This window comes from Hippocampus guttulatus, chromosome 20, assembly GCF_054856545.1.
Source record: "Hippocampus guttulatus isolate MCC_2025c chromosome 20, RoL_Hgut_1.0, whole genome shotgun sequence".
Taxonomy (NCBI): domain Eukaryota; kingdom Metazoa; phylum Chordata; class Actinopteri; order Syngnathiformes; family Syngnathidae; genus Hippocampus; species Hippocampus guttulatus.
In genome coordinates, this window is record NC_141280.1 from 8,736,400 (window position 1) to 8,756,858 (window position 20,459).

The 20,459-nt window shown below is 43.1% G+C and overlaps 1 protein-coding gene across 6 annotated transcripts in view; it reads right to left on the bottom strand.

Moving 5' to 3' along the window:
- LOC147187904 (A-kinase anchor protein 7-like) overlaps window positions 1–14,297 on the bottom strand; it is a 25,421-nt gene extending 11,124 nt beyond the window's left edge. For all 6 annotated transcript variants that reach the window (XR_015097598.1, XR_015097597.1, XR_015097596.1 and 3 more), the window contains exons 1-8: window positions 13,617–14,297; window positions 13,013–13,235; window positions 12,710–12,852; window positions 11,933–12,069; window positions 11,310–11,470; window positions 9,480–9,592; window positions 9,176–9,222; window positions 8,648–8,748 (exon numbers count right to left, since the gene is read on the bottom strand). Coding sequence is in view for 1 of the 6 variants with exons in the window: in XM_086099939.1 (XP_085956065.1) it covers window positions 8,648–8,748; window positions 9,176–9,222; window positions 9,480–9,592; window positions 11,310–11,470; window positions 11,933–12,069; window positions 12,710–12,852; window positions 13,013–13,235; window positions 13,617–13,724 (1,033 nt within the window). In the remaining 5 variants the exon portion in view is untranslated. The remainder of the gene's footprint in view (window positions 1–8,647; window positions 8,749–9,175; window positions 9,223–9,479; window positions 9,593–11,309; window positions 11,471–11,932; window positions 12,070–12,709; window positions 12,853–13,012; window positions 13,236–13,616) is intronic.
- Window positions 14,298–20,459: the final 6,162 nt, after the last annotated feature.

Sequence of the window (20,459 nt, forward strand, 5' to 3'; positions counted from 1 at the left end):
ACATTTTTTCCCTTTTTTCCCTCTTCACAGCAGACTTTGGGTGAGACGAACTGGTATGTACTTCCATTCAAACTCACATCGACAGACAATTTCCAGTCTTCAATTAACATAAACATTTTTTTTTTCCTTTCCAACACAACGGTCTCTTCGTGTCACATTTTGCCACATTTCCAACCCAACACTTGAGAGCGGTCGTCGTGGTCTTTTCCGGGCATTCTCGGAAACTACGCGAGGACATCACGCGGAACTAACACAAAGACGACATCCATCTCACTCTTGCGCGTATTAACGGGACATCCCGTTGGCCGTCGTCGCATCGGGTGTTGGCATGCAAACACGTGTGCGCGTTGCTGAGCTCGCCAGTGCGACTGTCACCGACACAACAAACACACGCGTTGGTTTTCTCGACCAGCGGACCCCCTCCCCCCTCATTAATCTTGGCTCTCAGCATCCATCTCCTTTTTGCCCCTTTCTCCCTCCACCTCGCAGAAGTAGGCCACAGTGGCTCGACTGTTTATAGCGATGCGGCTGCGAGGGAGCGGCGGTGAAAGGGGGAACCTTATAGGCCATCACAGTCACGCGATGTGACATCGTTTTAAAAATGGACGCGCCCACGTGTGCCTTGGCAAAGTCGCCGTTTATGGCGCACAATAAGACACGATATGGCCTCGCGGTTCAATCATCAACCTGACTACAGTAGTAGCTGTGCAGCAGCGATAATCCCAGCACGAAGGTGAGCGGGGAAGCAGAGTCAAATCCTGTTTATATGGTGCACTGACAGCGATATGGAGGGGGGGGGATTAAAGGGCTGGGTTTTTACAAGGGGTTTGATATGACTGACATCGTCTTGTCAGGAAACCAAAATAATGAAAAAAAGAATTCAGAATAGCTATCCCAGTGCTGCATGCTGTAAACGCAAACTTTGAAAGTCTTCCTTCCCGCCTGTTCTCACTCTCTCGCTGTCAAGAAACGGGGAAAGACTATCAGGCAACATCTTGTGAAAATAAAGTCTAAAGTCTACGAGATTGGCTGACACCTCTCTCATGATGTGCGAGGTGTGTGGCTTGCCACTGTATGATTTGGCCTCAACAGGGTACTGATTAGTTGAGTCACTTTGCACATAAAACACTCCATTTACAAGCTGCGCCTTGTGCTAGCAGGTCACATGCTAAACAGACAGACACCCGCGCGCGCACACACGCGCGCAATCCTGATGACCTTTCGTGTCACACTCCCAATTGTTCGGCACACACACAAAAACACTCGTTGTTGTCCGCCTGCAGGACGGGCTGTCACAAAGGTGGCACAGGCACACGCAAGGACAACCCCCCCACACATACAGCACACTTACTGATCTTCTCCTCCGTTTGGGAGAAAGGAAAGCAGCACAGCTGACCCATGGCGCATTTCCTCCCTGTCTCGTTCTTACGGAAAGAAAAAAAAACGGAATTGTACGCTTCACCGCCGCTCAGTTACTGTATCAATACTGTTGTCAACCCCCCACTCTTTCCAACAAGAAAAAAAAAATGGATAGAAAGGGGGGTGGAGGGGCAGCGCAGCTAGCCCCTTTTGTCTTAGTCAGAAAAATTAAGGCTCCATAGACGACAGGAAATGAACGAGTGGCTCCTCACTTGCCTGCTCTCGCTCCACTTTGCACTGACACACTGAGGAGGTGGAGGACGAGGAAGATGAGGAGGAAGAGGAGGAGGAGAGAAGAGCAAGAGAGGGAGGGGGATAGCTGGTGTGTGTGTGAAAACAGTTATTTTTATGATTGTATGCATACGTGTGTGTGTGGGGGGGAGCAGTCACTTGCATGCATATGATGCAAAAGGATTGTTGCTCATTTTTCCAAGAGTGAAGAGGGCAAGGAGTTGGGGAGGGGGTGCGGGAGTGCTCGACTGCGTGTGTGTGTGTGTGTGTGCGTGTGTGTGTGTGTGTGAGTGAGTGAGGATGGAGGGTTCAGGGGGGATTTGGAGGGTTTACAGGCGCCGCCCCCTTTTCATCACTGAAGCTTGCAGAATGGTTACTGAATGGCCGGCAGCTGAATGCGAAACTGTATTATTTAGAGGATTGCATGGCTTTTTTTGTAGTGTGTGTGCGTGTGTGTGTGTGTGTGTGTGTGTGTGTGTTTAAAGGCCAAGTACATTCATTCATTACGTATCCAACTTGGCCAGCAGGCAGCAGTATATCACAGTCAGGCAAGCAAACGAAGGATTTTTACCATACTTGGTTTAATCTACGTTAATATTAGTTGGTTTTTGGCAGAGGATAAAGAATAGATGCCTGTGAGTATTGCTGCATTGTCCGTCAAGGTTTTCGCTGCATCGTTGCTGAAAGCATTGTGACATCGCCACTTCGATGCTATTTGTTAGCTCGTCGATAGCATTTACCATTTACGTGTTTGCGTTAAGCTAGCAGGCTCGGATAGAAATTGTAAGTGGACTTTCGCGGATCCACTGGAGAAGTAGGTCAAGGTAAAGAAATGGTCACAAACTTTGATTGCAAGGCGAGGCGGCATAGTTAAGACTCACCTGCCGTTCAAAATGAAAAATATTCATGGCGATGCAAGAAATGTTCGAGTACGTCCAGAAAATAATGAATTATAAATAATAGGCGGTACCGCGACTGCTGGCCACAATGGCAAATCACTATTTGACAGAAATCTCATCGTTAACTTTCAGTCATCTTGCATTGCGGCACAATATGAGAACAGCTGAGTCAGGTGATCGGATCTTCCCGCCAATGAATTGTTTATGCAAAAGAAGAACAAGCATGGCGGCGAAGCCGAAGGTCACCACGCCAGCCCTGCGCGTTGGCGTTCCCACATCCGCCCGGGGGGGGGGGGGGGGGGGGATATGTTTGTCGCTGCTGCCGCCGCCGCCTTGTTGAGTCACATGTGTGACAAGACTCACTGGGAATTATTGTCCCAGTACCAACTAAACCGTAAAGAGAACACGGATGGTGGCATTAAGACATTCACAAGAGCCATCGAATTGGGGGGAAAAAGAAAAAAAAAATTTGGACCTGAAGATGAAGATTGTCAAAATTATTGCACAACTACTTTTTCTTCTTTGTATTTAATGACAGTTTAGATGCACTGTGGGACTGGGAGGCCTCTTTGGTACCATGACAGATGTCTGGTTTGAGGTGGGGAGACTTGCGCACATGTCTGGCACGGTTTTAAGATCGGTTAAAATCAGTGTAGTTGCGCTTTAGCTATAAAAAGGTCTTCTGCGTCTTGTGGGCTGCTACTACAATGACTGCTAAAAAAAAAGACATCTGCAATTCATTCCACACAGCATATTCCAATACGTTGTGAAATCCTTTTTTTCTTCTTCTTTTTTTTAACAAACTCTGTAATACGCATGCTGGGCCAGCACACGTTTTTTTAAAATGCTTTTTCGGTTCTAAATCGATAACCAACAATCAAGGTTGGTTTAAGTGTTCCAGCGAAAGGGCACACCAAAATAAACTCCCTTGGCTCTGCGGGATTAATTGGGGATTACAAACAAGGTGCAAGGTGATGGGAGTGTGTGGAGTGAAGTGGAACCTGTCTACAAAGCACTCTCACACACACACACACACACACACACACACACACACACACACACACACACACACACACACACACGCACACGTGCACACACGCACACACACGCACACGCGCACACGCACACACGCACACACACGCACACACGCACACACACACACGCACACACGCACACACACACACACACACACACACACACACACACACACACACACACACACACCGTATTTCCCGCACTATAAGGAGTACCTTCAATGAACGGAATATTTTAAAACTGTTTTCATATGGCGCAGCGCATTATAAGGCTCATAGAATGGAAGCTACAACAGTGGCGGAGGTTGCATTACGCATCCATTAGATCACAGGTGTCAAAGTCAAGGCCCGGGGGCCAGATCTGGGCCGCCACATCATTTTATGTGGCCCGCGAAAGCAAATCATGCATGTCAAGTTCCATGATGCTTGCTAAAGTCTGAACCAAAATTTCAAATTGTCATATGTAATCCACAATAACAGTCATTATTCTTCACTAAATACGGTGTGTACACGTATATACACACACACACACACACACACACACACACACACACACACACACACACACACACACACACACACACACACACACACATACATTGGGCTTGCTATTTATGGAGTTTAAATGTTTTATTGACTCAACCATCAGTGACGCTACGTGAAACCTCTGTACATACACATTAGAATCCATTAAGCCACAAAGTGATTTCATGAACAATCTGTGGCTAAAAGTGTGCGTGGGTCCTAAAGGACTGCGCACGTCACTGCAGGGCGCAGATAACAGCCGCTATATCACTTCTTGCGTGCTGCGCTGGGTTGATCACACAGCCCTTTCAATAATTAACCGTTGTTGCACACTGCCGAAGTAAAAAAAAAAAAAGGGATTTCGACACATGGTGTATGGTGGCTAATTGTAGCCCTTTTAGAACATTGCGGCCATGTTTGTGGAGTGTTGCAAGATGGAATTGTTATCTGCAGACCAACATTCGGAAACTATAACGGCCTTGTCCTATCTAAGCCCAAAAACTACCTTAAAATGATGGCATCATGTTACATTTTGGTGGCAAATGCTTTGAATATAATGTGCCCGCCGAAAATAATTCACCTTCCCCACTTAAAAGAAGCTTACACTTAAATTGTGTTCATTTAAAAGTTTGGCGGAGTTTTGTGCTTCAAAACAACATTTTTAGCACAGAGTGTCACTAACATTTGTACGGCTGCACGATTTACAACTTGGAAAATACTTTTAAAGCTTTTAACTCATTCAGTACCAGCCAATTCTGGACCAAGTCTGAAAAGACGTTTAAAAACGTCTTTGGGAGTGAATGAGTTAAAAGTAATACCACTTGACTTTAGGTCGCTTTTGAAGTCCAGGTACCGGTGTACATTTCAAACTGAATACCGAATATGATCGTTTTACCTTCCTAGTAAACACTGATGGGAACATGCTTCCTCTTCTACATGATACGAAACAAGTATGACAGTCAAAGCCACATTACACGAGTATAACGAATGTATCTTGGCAGAGGATGTAAGTTCATAGTGGGAGGAAGAAGAATGCTAGCAAAAAAAAAAAAAAAAGTAAAGGCGTTGAAGGATGTACTGGTGCTAAGCCCTTGTATGCTTAAAGCAGACAGTGTGTTCAAGTGCACGTCGGCGCACTGGTTTGCTTTTTCAACGGCTATTTGTCAGGCACAAGCAAACGGTCGCCCGTTGCCTGGAGAAGGCGCCTTCCATTTGGCCAGAGCTGCCGCTGCACAGATTCAAGTGCACTTCATCCAAGTGATATTTATGAAAAAAAAACTGGCTATTTATATTCATCACACATTTCAGGAGAGGGGACTGGGGAGGGGGGGGGGGGGGGTTCATTTGTCTTTTTCCCAGCCGCTAGGTACACAACAGAAAAACTGGAAGTAAAAGTGTTCAGGCAACCAAGGGACGACTTCAGAGTTGAAGTGAAAAAAAAAAAAGCCACACCTTCCAATTAGCTATAACGGCCCTCCGTTCCCTTTTGGTAAAATTTACTCCTCGCCATAAGCGAATCTTCACTTTTGGTGAGCTGGCCTAGTCCCCATCCTCTACTGCAGGGGTGTCAAATTAGTTTTTGTCACGGGCCACATTGTAGTTACAGTTTCCCTTGGAGGCCCGTTAAAAATTTTGGGAAACCTTAATCCCATCCACATATTAAATACACAGCGCACAACAAATTGATCAATAACTAATTTTACAATCAGAAGTCAAGAATAATGACTGTTATTGTGGATTACATATGACAGTTTGAAATTTTGGTTCAGACTTTAGCAAGCATCATGGAACTTGACATGATTGACTTGCTTTCGTGGGCCACATAAAATGGTGTGGCGGGCCAGATCTGGCCCCCGGGCCTTGACTTTGACACCTGTGCTCTACCGCATTGTCAGTTCTGAATTCACACCAGTGCAAGTGTGATTGAAAATGAAATAGCACAGTGACAAGTGAGACACGGCTCACTAGTTAGTAGCAATATTATTATTATTTTTTTTCCAGAATAGCAACACACAAACGCACACACAATTAATTAATGTTCAACCCATCTGACTGGTGAGCTATTTTGACAAGCCCGCGGACTACCTCGTGTGGTTCTCGGAAGCTACGTTGGTGACCCCTGACCCACGCGTATTCTCCCCTCCGTATTTCCGACACACCCGCTGTGCCGAGGAGAGCAAAAATATCTGAGCGACTGCCGATGGCCGCTGTGCCATCTGCTGACAGGGAGAGAAAAAGCCTATTGCTTTCCTAACCGGAGCCCCCTCACGTCATCTATGTCATCGCTTTACTTTGCACGTCAATGAGTAGAGCAAGTCAGAGCTCCTCATCTTCATGATTTAATCCCACACCCTACTGAGACGTTGGACTTTTGTTCCTGTTGTCGGTATGTTGATTGCTGCCTGGCTCCCTTTGATCGACTTGCAGAAACCCTGACTGATTGTATTGTTTGCGGTCAGCGCACCACGTGGACTGAGTCCTCACGTCAATATAATTGTAGGCGACGTAGTTGTTAGCCATCAATAAGATGCTTCTTTTGTCCGGCCGTTGGCTATGCCCTCCTCGCTTTACGCATTTGACTTTGCGCCGCAAACAGCCTCGTATCACCTCACTGTCTCTCAGCTCGGCAGAACAGGCGAGCGCTTCCACAGCTCGTCCGCGCAAAATGTCACCTGCGTTGATTGACCCGCGACATGGGAATCGATGAATAGCCGTGTTCGTGGCAACATCCGTGCACCTGTGCGAGCAGACGCTCATTTGCAGAGACAGGGGGGAAATGATGCATCGATTTTCTGCGGAAATAATTTTGTTCATCAGGTGGGATTTTACCGATGGGATGTTCAGCCACATTTCTGTACTAATGTTCAAAAGAAAATGAGGCGTAACCGGCGTAGGATGCATTCAACTCATTCACTCCCAAAGACGTTTTTAAACGTCTTTTCAGACTTGGGTCTAGAATTGGCTGGTACTGAATGACTTTTAATTGAGACCGGACTTACGCCCAAAGTTTTAGCCAGAGAGTGGATTGAATGGCAGTACTATTCCGTCAACACTTCTAACCTGTCTCGTGTTCATGAGTGCAAGTAGTTGAACAACACAAGCGCTTTTATGCTCCGTCCTTCACTGACTTAGCATCATCCGCCTCCACCGATATGTTTTTCTTGACAGCTCAGTGGTATGCAAATTATTGTGACACATGATTGGCAGCATGCGCAAACAACACAAGGCCTTGATAGTCTGGGGAGGCAAATGTGGTTTTCTTTTTTTTTTTAAGCCTCTGTGCACTGACCACAATTTGGTCCGCGGTATATCCGACAACTTCCGTGCTAATACTGGCCCTTTTAACAGGGCTATTATACCCCCACAAAAATATGATTAGAGCAGAGCTTTTTTGTCTAAAACACTGGTGTCAAAGTCAAGGCCCGGGGGACAGATCTGGCCCGCGACGTAATTTTATGTGGCCCGCGAAAGCAAATCATCTGTGTCAACTTCCATGATCCTTTCTTAAATCTATACCGAAATCTATCATTGTGCAATAATTTTGTTACCCTGTTCATACTCACTTGAGCAATAATTGAACAAATACTTGACGGATTTCAACACTAGTGAGCCATAATTTTTTTTTTTGTGTACAAGTAATAATACGATGTGATGAATAAACATTCCTTCGGTTTCACGGTCTTAACGGCCCTCCGAGGGAAGATGTAACTCCAAAGTGGCCCCCGACAAAATGAGTTGGACACCCCTGGTCTAAAATCAGAAATTAAAACAATCTTAAGTTTCACGTGAGGTCGGTTCACATACATACTGCCAAAGATCCAGAACCACCTTCAAGTGCCGAACAGAGTCCAGGGGAACGGATGATGCCGTTTGAACTACTAACATGAAGAAAGACCCGCATCCCCTGTAGGTGCATCGCCCCTGGTATAATGTCAAAGCCAAAAGGTAAGCAGAGCTGCAGTGAGTGTTGTTGGACACACGGGCTAATTGTTAGTTGACAAGAAGCAACTATTGGAAAATATGAATAAAAATGCATGATGTCTCCTTTAGGGAAATTCCCTATTTTAGACCATTACCCAAATCTTCACCAGAAAGAAATGGTCCACGCTCTACCAAATTATTATTTTTCTTCCATTCGACTCGCTAAATGAGAGTTTGAGTACCTTGAAATGCGCTATATAAATCTAAGATTTTTTTTTTTTTAATGACCGATAAAGCAAACAAATACCACCACAATAATTCCAGGTGGTGCCTATCAATTCCCTGTCGTTATTCAAATGAGAAAGCATGTGGCAGTAAGAGCCAAAAGCAGTTAAATTAGACCAAACTCAAATCTTAATACTCCACAAGTACTTTCGGGGGGAAACTGACAGAAGAAATGACGTGTAATACAAATGTGCACTGCCACGTTGGAGGACTCAACTTGTGTCCAAGCAGACAGTTCCCCCTAGTGGCTGTATGTTGCATTGCACCTTTAGTGCTAGACGTTTCACCTCCCACTTTCCTGATGTGTGTGCGCGTGTGCGATTGCCTTCTGACCTAGTTGCAGGGACGTCTCCGTGTGGTAGTAGCCGTCCTGCTGCTTCCTTTTCAGCATGGAGCAAAGATCCAGACGCTCCAGTGTCTGGTCGCCGAAAAACCTGCACAACCGGAATGCAATGCACTTTTGGTCATGTTTTTCAAACAAATAAAACTAGATTTAATTCGTTATTGCGACAAACCTTCTTGAAACCCGAGGCAAGAGCACTATTAGCGTCGTAGCTGAGCTTTTATAAGGCAATGAAACCCATTTGGTAACTTAGGTGTGATTGCCGAGAGAGTATCAGAATCATGAAAAAAAAGAAAGAAATGCATCAATCTAAATGAAATGAAATATAAAAATGTATTGAAGGCAGTGTTGACACTGTAAGAGAGGTGGTGGCGACTGGACAAAATGATACTGCCAGCTGTTACTATTTTCATTTTCAAATCACTTCAAGATTTGTTTTTTATTTTTAGTACTGGCTCTCATTATATTACATGTGCAAGTTCCAACCAATGCCGCGTCCTGAAGTGACGGGTTCCTACCTGTCGTTGTAGTTGGAGTAGAGAGACGGGTCCACACGCTTGATACCCTTCAGAAACAAGACAAAATAATGGTCATGATCCGGTCCGACAGTTAACTACAACTGGGACTGACTAACAGCTTGAAGCAAGCACGCTTGGCTTCTTCTTTGGAAAAATGTGCACGTGAGCAACTGAGAAATGGGCGCTTTGAAATATTTTTAAGATGTTTAAAGCCTGCGGGAAGAGGGGAAGTTATCACCAAATATTTCGACAACTGTCGAGATTGCAGATTTTCATGCATTGTGGGTAGGAACACATTTCGTACCTGCGATCTGAGCTTTGGAGCTCTGGACAGCTTCATAATGGTGAGGTGAGGTTCGAAGCCTTGAGCGTCGCCTTCCAGAAGGCCTCGCTCCTTGAAACGGCCACGCAGCAACTCTACGACATTGGCAGACATTCACGAATCATGCCAGCGTTCGGACACTGATAGTGGTTTTGCTTTTTCTTTGGCTTTTCTTGAAGCAGCAGCCTTGATGGGTGGTGGCTAATTACCCTTCGAAGCAGTGACAATTAACTTGGTGATCTCGGGTTCTGGACAAGCGGACAGCTGCTCACATCTGCACATGGAATTGTTTGTGTGCACGCTCAGTCTGACACGTGAAAACATAACGGGAATATTGGTCTTGATGACATGAGGATGTGGCCGGAACGTGGAACGAGGCGCGTCACAGGATGCCCGAGTCAGATAAGAAAAACAAAAAGTGTCATTGCACAAAGATACGCGGTGTTATTTTAAGGAGAGCAGCTCCCGGAGGGGAGCGCAAGGTTAGAACGCAATCAATAACAGCGATGGAGGCGGCAGACAGCGTGGCGAGAGGTTGAACTTCCTGCCCTGCGGTGTTTAAAAAAAAAACAACGGTTGACTTTTAGATACACTCCCTCGCACGTCCACCGGGTTGGCGGGGCTTTCTCATTGAATCTTTTGGAATGACTCGTCCTTCAGTCAGTATAGACGCCACAGGGAGGACGTTTAAGTACCTGTGCATTGTTGAGTGATCGCTCGAACTGCCCTCGGGGATTTATTACATGCGCCTGTTTTTTTAAAAAACATTTTGGGTAAATCCCCGACAGGAAATTGTCTTCCCTACCCAGACTGACCAATAACCGACTTTATTTACGGTCCAGCTTTCGTAGTTCAAAAACAAGTTTCAAGAAAGCTCCTTACTTCCTGTTGCCATCGTGTGTGCCTCTGCAACATACTTGCATTCCAGCCACAAACGGGTGTCAAATAAGGTGGGCCGGAGTACTTGGCATGCGAGCTTTGATGCTTAGGGCCAATGGAGGAGGATCAAACCTCTTAAAAAAAAAAAAAAAATCCTGCTTAATATCATGAGCCAAAGGCACAACAGGGGGAAAAAGAAACATGCAAAGGCCTTGTAATATGAACACACGGTAAAAAAAAAAAGGAGATAAACTTTTTAATAAAAATAATACATGGAATATATATTTCATAAATAGCACATTGATAAATTCTTAAAATTTTAAAATATTAAAAATCAAAAAATGTCATTTAATATTTGTTCATTGGCTGCAACTAACGATTATTTAAATAATCAATCAATTGTCGATGATGTGGTCAATTAATAAGATGAAAAAAAAATTAACATGATTTTATTCAAAAATAGGACATTACTTCAAATTCACAGTGCAAAAAAAATGCCCAAAATTGAATTAGAATTCAGTTATTACTTTTGCCCATCATATGCCAGGATATGAATGATCATTCATCAATCATTGCTGTCTTGAATAAAAGCGGATGTTTTATTTTGATTGGGCAAAAACACAATCAGGCTGCCATCATGGAAGACGATAGGAATGAGATCATATCTCCAGTTGATAAACTGAACATTTGGAAAATGATCAGTTCAAGAAAAGGCATCTAAACAATTAGTTGATCACCAAAAATAATTTACAATTTGACTGGCAATTAATTAGCTGTCAATTGAAAATGGATTAGCTGTCGATCAATCAAATTACGATACAGAATACAATGCCCACAAACCGCAAGTTGGCAGACAACGGCTCTCAGTATGACGCGGCGCACATCCACAACAAGAGTAATCGAGATCTTGTTAAGCGTGTGCGTGTGACTGACCTGCCAGGTTGCACAGCACGCGTCTGTGCGGTCCCGGTCCGAGGGCGACAAACACCACGTCGTTTCTGAAGTGAGCGACGCCCGTGAAGGGCAGCACCAGCTCCGCCCCGTCCAGCAGCTCGGCCAATGACGGCTCCACCTGGGCCAGCGCTGCCGCCGCCCTGACGGGAAAAACAAAATGTGCACGCGCACGCACAGAAAAATAAATAAATCACACACAAATCCTCACTCTGCCTCCCTCTCATGTTACATCATGGCAGAATGTAGTGATTACTCATGTCACCATCTTCTACTTAGTGTAGATTAAGCATGGCATAACATGGCTTTTATCTGACAACAACGTATGAGAACATCGGATTTATTATCCATTCGGATTTTTTCATGCATCTGACCTCTGAGAGACACTCTTTGCCTTTCTTCTTCTTAAAATGTAAGCTACTTTTCAACATAAATTGTGAGATATTTATGATGATATCTACTATTTTCTACTACTATTTTCATTCAAAGCCACCAAATAACGTTTTGTTACATTAATGAAGCAAATGATGAACAATCCATTCGTACATGCACTCCGCAACAACTGCCGATTCGAATTTCCTCAAGACAAATCATGCTCATCTTACAGGTCCACTTGCTCTTGGTCAGCCAGATGGGTGACGAGGAGCGTGATGTGGAGCGTCGGGACTGGGATCATGGCTTTGGCCAAGCGAGGCTCCCGTTCCAGAACCGCCTCTTGGACCTCCGTCACCGCTGAACTGATCTGTATAACAGGACATTTTCAACAAAGGAATCTAGGGAGGTTGTCTAAATAGGACATTTAATCATGTTTGTATGTGACTCGCTATGTTATTTGGCACAGGGATACTTCTGCTGACTTCAACTAAAACAATGCCAAAAAAACGTGTGGGGTTGCGCCATCAGAATTTAACCATAAAAGTTATTTTATAAATTCTCTTAAAGTCAAATTATTCTAATTTTGACAGAGTGTTGTTAACAACCCTGCCAAATCTGTAAAATAAAATTATAATTCAGCAAAGCAAGTGGATAAAACGACCCTTCAAAATTGCGCAAAATTTAACTGTTTTGTCTGCTGAATGCGCTAAAACCAGCGCCTTGCTCGGTTGTTAACTGTAAATCAAATAACACTTCTACCTCCTGGAAAAATGAATGCACTCACGGGTGACAACGAGGCGCTCTAAAGTGGCTACGCCACAACGCCCCGGCTCACCTGCTAGCTGTCAGAAAGGAATCCCTGTGCCTTGGTGAAATGATTTGTTTACAAGTGGCGCTATCGGAAAATAAGGCAAAGGCATTTGCCACCGAGAACGACGTGTGATGTCAACGTGAAATGTCCTAGGCTTTGTTGAAAAATATCATAAAGTTCACGATTTCAAGTGTACCTGTGCGTTGGTGATCGGGATGGAGACAAAGTAGTTGGGTCGCAGGATCTGCTTCTTCTTTTTTTTGGTCTTCTCTGCATCTTGCTCACTGTCCACTCGTCGTCCCCTCTTCCTGTTCTTCTTGCCCGACTCTTGCTTGGCGACTTAACAAAGAAAAATACATCTCACATTCAAGTATAATGATGGCAGTAAATTTAATCCCAGATTAGGGAACATTTGAAGAACGATTGAACGTTGGGACGACGGAAGTATGAGGATGATGCGAAGTTCCTCGCTCTGGGCTGAAGTTTGAAAATGACTGACCTGACTTTTTGGACGCTCCACTCTCCCCGCTCTCCTTCAAGTTCTTTGATTCAGAAGCCCCCTCGAGACCAAGCTCATCTCCCAAAGCACCATCCTCTTTTTCTCCATTATTAGTACTATTATGAAAACACTCATCAAGGGAAGCATCATCTGAGGTCTCCTTGCTCTGAAAGATGCCATCAGGCTCAATCTTGCTCATGGTGACCTGACACAGACCTGAGGTCTGGAAACAAAGAAAACTAAATAGTGGCAAAGTACTAAACAGCAACAGTGGGGGTTTAAAAACACTGAAAAGAACGAATTACACAAGATTGAAGTCGTAAACCAACGAGGAAGAATATGCATTTGGGAGATTTGGATAATGGTGTTAATCAGAGATTAACCCGTTTCTGATTCCAAGGTACACTTATCAGACAGTTGTCGTGTGATTGTGTACTTCAATCTTATAAATACTGGACTTTTTTAAATCTCAAAAGTACTGGACTGTTTTTTCTCGAAAACAACTTTTTCTTGATTTTGAACAAACTAACTTGAATCGAAAAAACAGACAACTTCATTTCTTTTCAAACTTTACAACTTTAATCTCGTATTTTTTTTCTTTTACCTGACGTGTTTTTATCGTCGTTTGTGCATTTCGAACCAAACACTGGTGTGCCAAAAGACTTCTTGAACAAGTCGAAGTGAAGCCCACCAGAAGACGACTCAGGTGCATGACGCGGGCGCATACGCACTTTATCTTTCACACACACACACACGCTCAAAGTTTAGCTCATGTCAGCAAGCGTTTAATAGCCGACCAATAACGGGATTAAAGATACAAATTCGACAAATATACACACACACAAAAATGATTAACGTCACATACTTGACCCAGATACAGTATCGCACACCTGTCAGTATCAACCAATCAATCAATCCGCCACGTTAGCTAACATTGTGACGGGCTAGCAGCCTGCACCGCGATTTTAGCGCAAAGAAACGCAAAATAGACAAACTCAACATCTATTCTCGATAAATGTATCTTGTCGCTAGCGGGTGTAGTTAAGTAAAAGAAGCTACAACTGTAACAAAAAGACCGTTTTCGAAGCGTTCTCACGCTAGCCGGAAGCTACGTTTAATATAAACAAATGTAGCTTCCGGTGTAGATCTTACTTCAGAATAAAAGCATAATGACGTGGTGAATGAAAGCGTGATTTACTTTGTTAACGACGACTGTTTCGCGTTCGCGAACGCTACAATATCGGGTTTCATTTGATTGATTTTCTTCATCGCCGGGAAGATTTCTTCAAATTATTATTTGGGTCTTTGCACAGTTACATTTTCTGCCATGCCCTTTAAATTCTAAATAACCCATTCACGAAAAACAAACGCACACATTTGTTGTTGTTATAATTCTCCAGATGCAAAATGTAACTGTTGGTGTCGCAAAATTCATGTCCCTTGATGACAAACTTACAGACAGATATTACAGTTAAAATGGGTTTTGAACAAGTTTTTAGGTGTCATTGGTCTTATTTTTTGTAATTGTACATGTTGTTTGATCACAGACACATTTTTCATCGTAATTATGCCCCTATGTTGTGTTTCTCAAGATAGGCTTCACCCTGTTCCGAAAAACCTTTGTAGCCATCTAGAGGAGTGATTCTCAAAGTGTTCAATAATCAGCTTCCAGGTGCAGTTTAAACGTTTTGCCAGCAGATGGTATTCAGGCCTCAAGAGAGCATTTTCAGAGTTAGATTCAGCAAACTTCAAGAGGACATGGCTCATGCTTTTCAAGGGCAGCGAGAAAAAAAACCCCGTCTCACATCACATGTGCGTCTCAAAGGTCAGAAAAATAAAACGCAGTCAGACCATGATGATGATCACTGACATTAAAAAGCGGCGAGCAAGAAGGAGGAGGAGTGTGCAACTCCTGTCGGATAAAAAATGAAAACACTCCAATGGAACTTGCGAAGCAGAACACAACCTGCAATGCTGGTTGCTTTATACAATGTAATACATCTTAATATACGTTTTTCTGTTGAAAATATATTTTTAAATCAATTAAAAAAAACAGCCCCTGACACCAGTTTTACTGATCGATACAAAATTTGGTGGACATGTCTATCGTAACAGGACGCACAAAAAGTCACCTAAAGCAACTATTGCCGATCACTTGGCGATTGTCAGAAAAAAAAAATCGTCCTGGATACCAATTTCTTCAATTACATGAAATTAGTTTGAAAACAAGAGGATGTTAAAAATCTCATGAATCAATGCCGGACATAAACAGGAAGACAGACATTTTAAAATAGCCATTTTTTTGGGGGGGGGGGGGGGGGGTGAAGTCCAGTGCTCACCTTTTTGTTATTTATACAAGGGAATTATAAAATACAAGACATCTTTATTTATATCTTTTCCCAATTGAGACAAAATCTGAAGTGTTCTGTGTTTTATCTGAAACCAGCCGAGACTAAATCCAAGCTCCTGAAAGAAATTTTTACCGCGCAAATATTTGTCAGCCTGTGCTTTGTTATCTCTTGCCCAAACACTCGACTACTGTATGTACACTCAAGCCCGCATGTCAAGACCTGCAGTAATGTTTGCAAACGCAGCTGTTGCTTACGCCTCAACTCCACTGCACCCGCCGCACATACGATAATCCTCTATCCGCATCATCATATCAGATAGGTATGATTGTACAACTCGTCGGCAAACTCCTCTCTTCAATGTCAGTTTGCCTTGTGTAGTTCACTGGAGGGAAATTCATCTCTTTTATTTGATGTGCTTTATATGCTCACATACAGCACGGAAGTCAGGGTTGAATTTGAGTTCTTACGGGTGGAACCACCAAACCTCCTATGAGGCTCTCTGCATTGCTTTATCGTGTATGCGTGTGTGTGTGTGTGGGTGTGTAAAGAGATAGATAGATAGATAGTTGCTGATGGTGTCGTGGTACACTTGCCTGACTCATGTGCGGGTTGCATGGGATCGGGTGTGAATGGTTGTTTGTCTCTAATATCTGCCCTGCGACCAGTTCAGGGTGTTGTCTGCCTTCCGCCTGAAGTCAGCTGGGGATAGGCTCCAGCAAGTCCCCCGTGATCCTGTTCAGGATAAGCAGTGTTGAAAATGGATGGATGCATTATTTATTTCGGGTGAAATTGGATCTTGTGTGTTGAAAAGAAAAAAAAAGTTTTTTTTTTAAATGAAAGTTATATAAGAGATAATACAATATTTATACAACATATCAGTAAATGTTAGGAAAATACATTTAAAAATGACCAATAAAAACAATGATCATGTAAAATCACAAAAGCCCCCCCTTACATTATTAAGCAACCATAAGTGAGAACGCTTGGGACAGGAATAAATATGGCCACTGTAAACCCGACACCTTTATTAGGGGAACACGATTGCATGAATTTGTCTGAATTAATGCGACACATTACTTTGGTGAAGAAAAAAAAAAGGGAAGTCCCTTTGTATAATCGTGCAGGCGGCTGGCTCACTCTTTTTCTCCTGTTGTTGTTGTTGCTGCTGCCTTTAATGTAATCCCGCTGAAGTAAAGTAGCAGCTCTTAATTAGACCGGTTTATGAGCAAAGATTCGCTTTGTTTGAAGTGAAAGCACGAATGAGTGTTTCATCTATTCATGCGAGAAACATTCTCCAAGAATAATAGTCATTTCTACTGTTAAAGTAACTGAATAGTTTTGTTTTGTTGGTTTAACCAGGTGGCACGGTGATAACTGTTTAGCACGTCTGCCTCACAGTGCAGAGGTACAGGGTTCGATTTCGGCTCCGGAATTCCGTGTGGGTTTTCTCCGGGTTTTCTCCCACATTCCAAAAAAATGCATGGCAGGTTGATTTGGCACTCCAAAGTGTCCGTAGGTGCGAATTTTAGCGCGAAGGGTTGTTTGTCTATGCATGCGATTGGCTGGCAACCAGTTCAGGGTGTCCCCTCGCCTACTGCCCTAAAACAGCTGGGATTGGTTCCAGCACCCCCCGCGATCCTTGTGAGAATAAGCGGATTGGAAAATGGATGGATGGATGGTTGAACCAACAAAATAAGTCCCACAAAATGCAAGTCTTTGTTCTCATTACGCCTCACAAAAGTGACTCGCATATTCATTTAGAATAGCCGTTTAATATACTATATGTGGTTCAAATTTTGTAAAAAATTGACAAATCATTGTGAGGGATGTCTGATGGTTAAAATAACTCGAAAACGGAGGCTTTGAACCAAAATGACAGAAAGCCTTTGTGTTTTCCAGCATGGATTCTTGAGGTTTTTTTTGCACTTCATGTCATGATAAACAAATTAGGTGACGACTGAACACATTTTTCAGACGTGGCGATACCCAAAACGAGTCAAAAATGGCTACTCAAAGCCAAAATGGCCAATTTCCTTCTTTCGTTCTTGAGACATTTTTATGCATCTTGTTGTGATAAACATGTCCACCAAAATGTGTGTGGCGCAGACATACCTATGGCAGATCCCAAAATACAGTAGCGTGATTAAAACTGCGTTCAAAAAATAAGAATCTGTGCCTCTCGTTTTTCTGTTCTTATGTAAAACAGGGAGTGACAGCACGCTCGTGTGACTGGATATGCTATTCCACCTTTAGAGAGGAGCGAAGGAGGAGGAGAAAGAGGAGAGATAAGCAGTCTGCCGCAGGGTGGGAGGATGGGAAATAAGTGGCTCGTAACGAGAGAATGCAGATCACACACCACCCTGCACACGAGACTGCGTCCAGCAGCTGCAGGCCTGAGCTGGACTTGGGTATACTACACATGGGTACTATACAGACAGACTTCCCTGTGTGTGTGTGTGTGTGTGTGTGTGTGTGTGTGTGTGTGTGTCTCAGCCCAGTTTACTTCGTAAATACAGTTTAGTGACCTAAATGGGAACTATAAATGACATATTTGACTACTGCTGTGTGAAAATTCCACTTAACTCAGTCAGTACCAGCCAATTCTAGACCAAGTCTGAAAAGACGTTTAAAAACGTCTTTGGGAGTGAATGAGTTAAGAGCTGTAAACAAAGTATTTGTACTCAGTTATTTGACAAAACTGGCCACAAACAGCAAAAACTGGTTTGGAATTTCCAATAGATGCCACAAGATGGCAGCAAAAACGTGTTTTTTTTTATTAGACAGGTTAGGCGCTCCTTCTTCACTTCAACATAGTTCCTTGGCACCGAGATGCTACGGGATTGTGCCAAAGCACTACTTTTTAATTCATGTAAAGACTTAAGCTTGCAAGTGATTTTCCCGCAACCATGTGTCGTAGATAAGTTTTAAGAAGGGAATAAAATCAATATGATACGGCACAAGCATCATGAAAATATGAATAAAAAGTACTTTAGGGCAGATTTTTTTTGGCAGCATGTAAATGTCTTGCATTAGGCTGAGCGCAGTGCAAATAATCTGCAATGCCTCAATGTGTGAAAGCCCCTAATCTCCAATGGATGGAGCTAGCGAACGATTTTGTGTGTGTGTGTTTGTGTGTGTGCATTTGTCTGCCTCTCATCCCAGCAGGAGTCAAGCCTCTTAAAGAGAAACACTCAATTTTGTGTTCGTTTGTCTGATTCTTTCCTTCCTTTCATACCATGTGACTTCCTCACTCTTTCCTTCCTTTCACACTTCCTTGACTCCTTGCTCAATTTTTCCCTCGCTTCTTTTGACAAAATCTTGAAATTATTCTTTTCTGCTTTCCTGTCTTTGACACCTCCCTCTTTCCTTTCTTTCCTTCTTCACATCCATTCTTCCTCATTTCCTTCATTTCTACCGCCAGTCCTGCCTTCCCTCCTTCCTCTAATTCAGCACACCAGACAGTACGACATTCAATGACGTCATCTCCGTCTGGATCCTTCGAGGCCAGTGCGATACTGTAACTCCCCTTGATTGAGTCGTGAGCTTCGCGTGAATACTCCCGCTCGCTGCAAGTAGCAAATTAGCAAGTTTACAAAATGTCAAACTGTGCCTCTAATGGCGGAAACAGATGGCGGTAGCTTTGAATAACCGCTGACCTTTCACTCAAAAAGCTTGGCCGGTGCCAATTAGCTTTTTCAGGTCATCAAACAGCAGTAGTTCAGAGCTCGCTTCACTGCGGACCTCTACCAAGGACACAACAATCCGATGACCGGCATACAGGATTTGCAAGTACACCGGTGCCTTGAGATATGAGTGACCTGACCTACGAATACTTCAAGATATGAGCTGCTTTGACTTCCATGCAAAAATTGGAGAAGTCTATATTGTGTGTGTGTGTGTGTGTGTGTGTCTGTGTGTTTGACGGCGAATGCGCCTCGCCCAAAGGCAGATTTGGCCAGGTTGTATAAATAAACGTAGTAACAAAAAAGTAACAAATTATGATGAAAAGCTGCCCCTTCAGGCCAGAGAGAGCTCAGATCCATTATTCATGGTGTTTAGCGTCGCCAACCGAAAGGAAAGGTGAGCATGCTTGTGTGTGTCAGCATTCGTACTCCATTATTCGGGGGGCTTAACATTCCTTGCATAGGAGCGCTAAAATGAAAAGAAAAAAGAATAACGCCATTTAATTTTGGAGAAGAGTGATAACGTCAAACTATATGCTGAAAAGGATTCATATTGGATGGATGTGCGCTTTTCAATGGACATGTCGGGTGTTTGGAAGGATCCCGGACAGAATCTGACCCTCCAAATGTAGACTCAGGAAAGTTAATCTACCAAAAATGTTTATTTACAAAGCACAAATAATAATGCTGGACAACAAGCCAGGAATAATGTGAAGAAAACAAAAAGCGTCCTTAAATACTCCCAAGAAATGTGATGCCAGACAGGTGCGCAGCAGGAAAACCAAGAACGCCTTGTGGGCAGTGTAATAAAGACCTCAGCATAGACAGTCCATATTGACGTCACAACTAAGGTCACTGAGCTGCAGGACTGTTCGTCGTTCTTCGTAGAGGATAAAGAATATGTCTGAGTATTGTTATATAATCTGTCTACATGCATTGCTCCATGTTTGCATTGATTTAGAATTTTGGAGGGAAATGATTTCGTTGTGATTCTGTAATATTAAATCAACAGCTACAGTGTATTGCTGCTGCCATGCTAACGCATATGTTATCTTGATGGTGGATTTCTACATTTTGGATGACAAAAAACAAAAACAAAAAAAAATTGAATATTTTTTTGAATACAGTCTCACTTATTTTGAAGGCAACGACCATTTTGTGAAAAAAAAACACATCAACAATATAATGCATGCACAATGAATGATCAAATTCATTTACCGGTAAATGTAGTATGTATTTTATTGTATTTAATTTTTTCTGTCTAAATGTTTTATTTTAGAGAATCTTGAATTATTAAATTGTAATTTTAGGTCAAGTCCCCATATTAGGCACAGTCCCCATAGTAATAAATGTGGCTGTGATGTAATTTCATCTTCATAATAGCATTATGACACTGCAAACATATTCGCAACA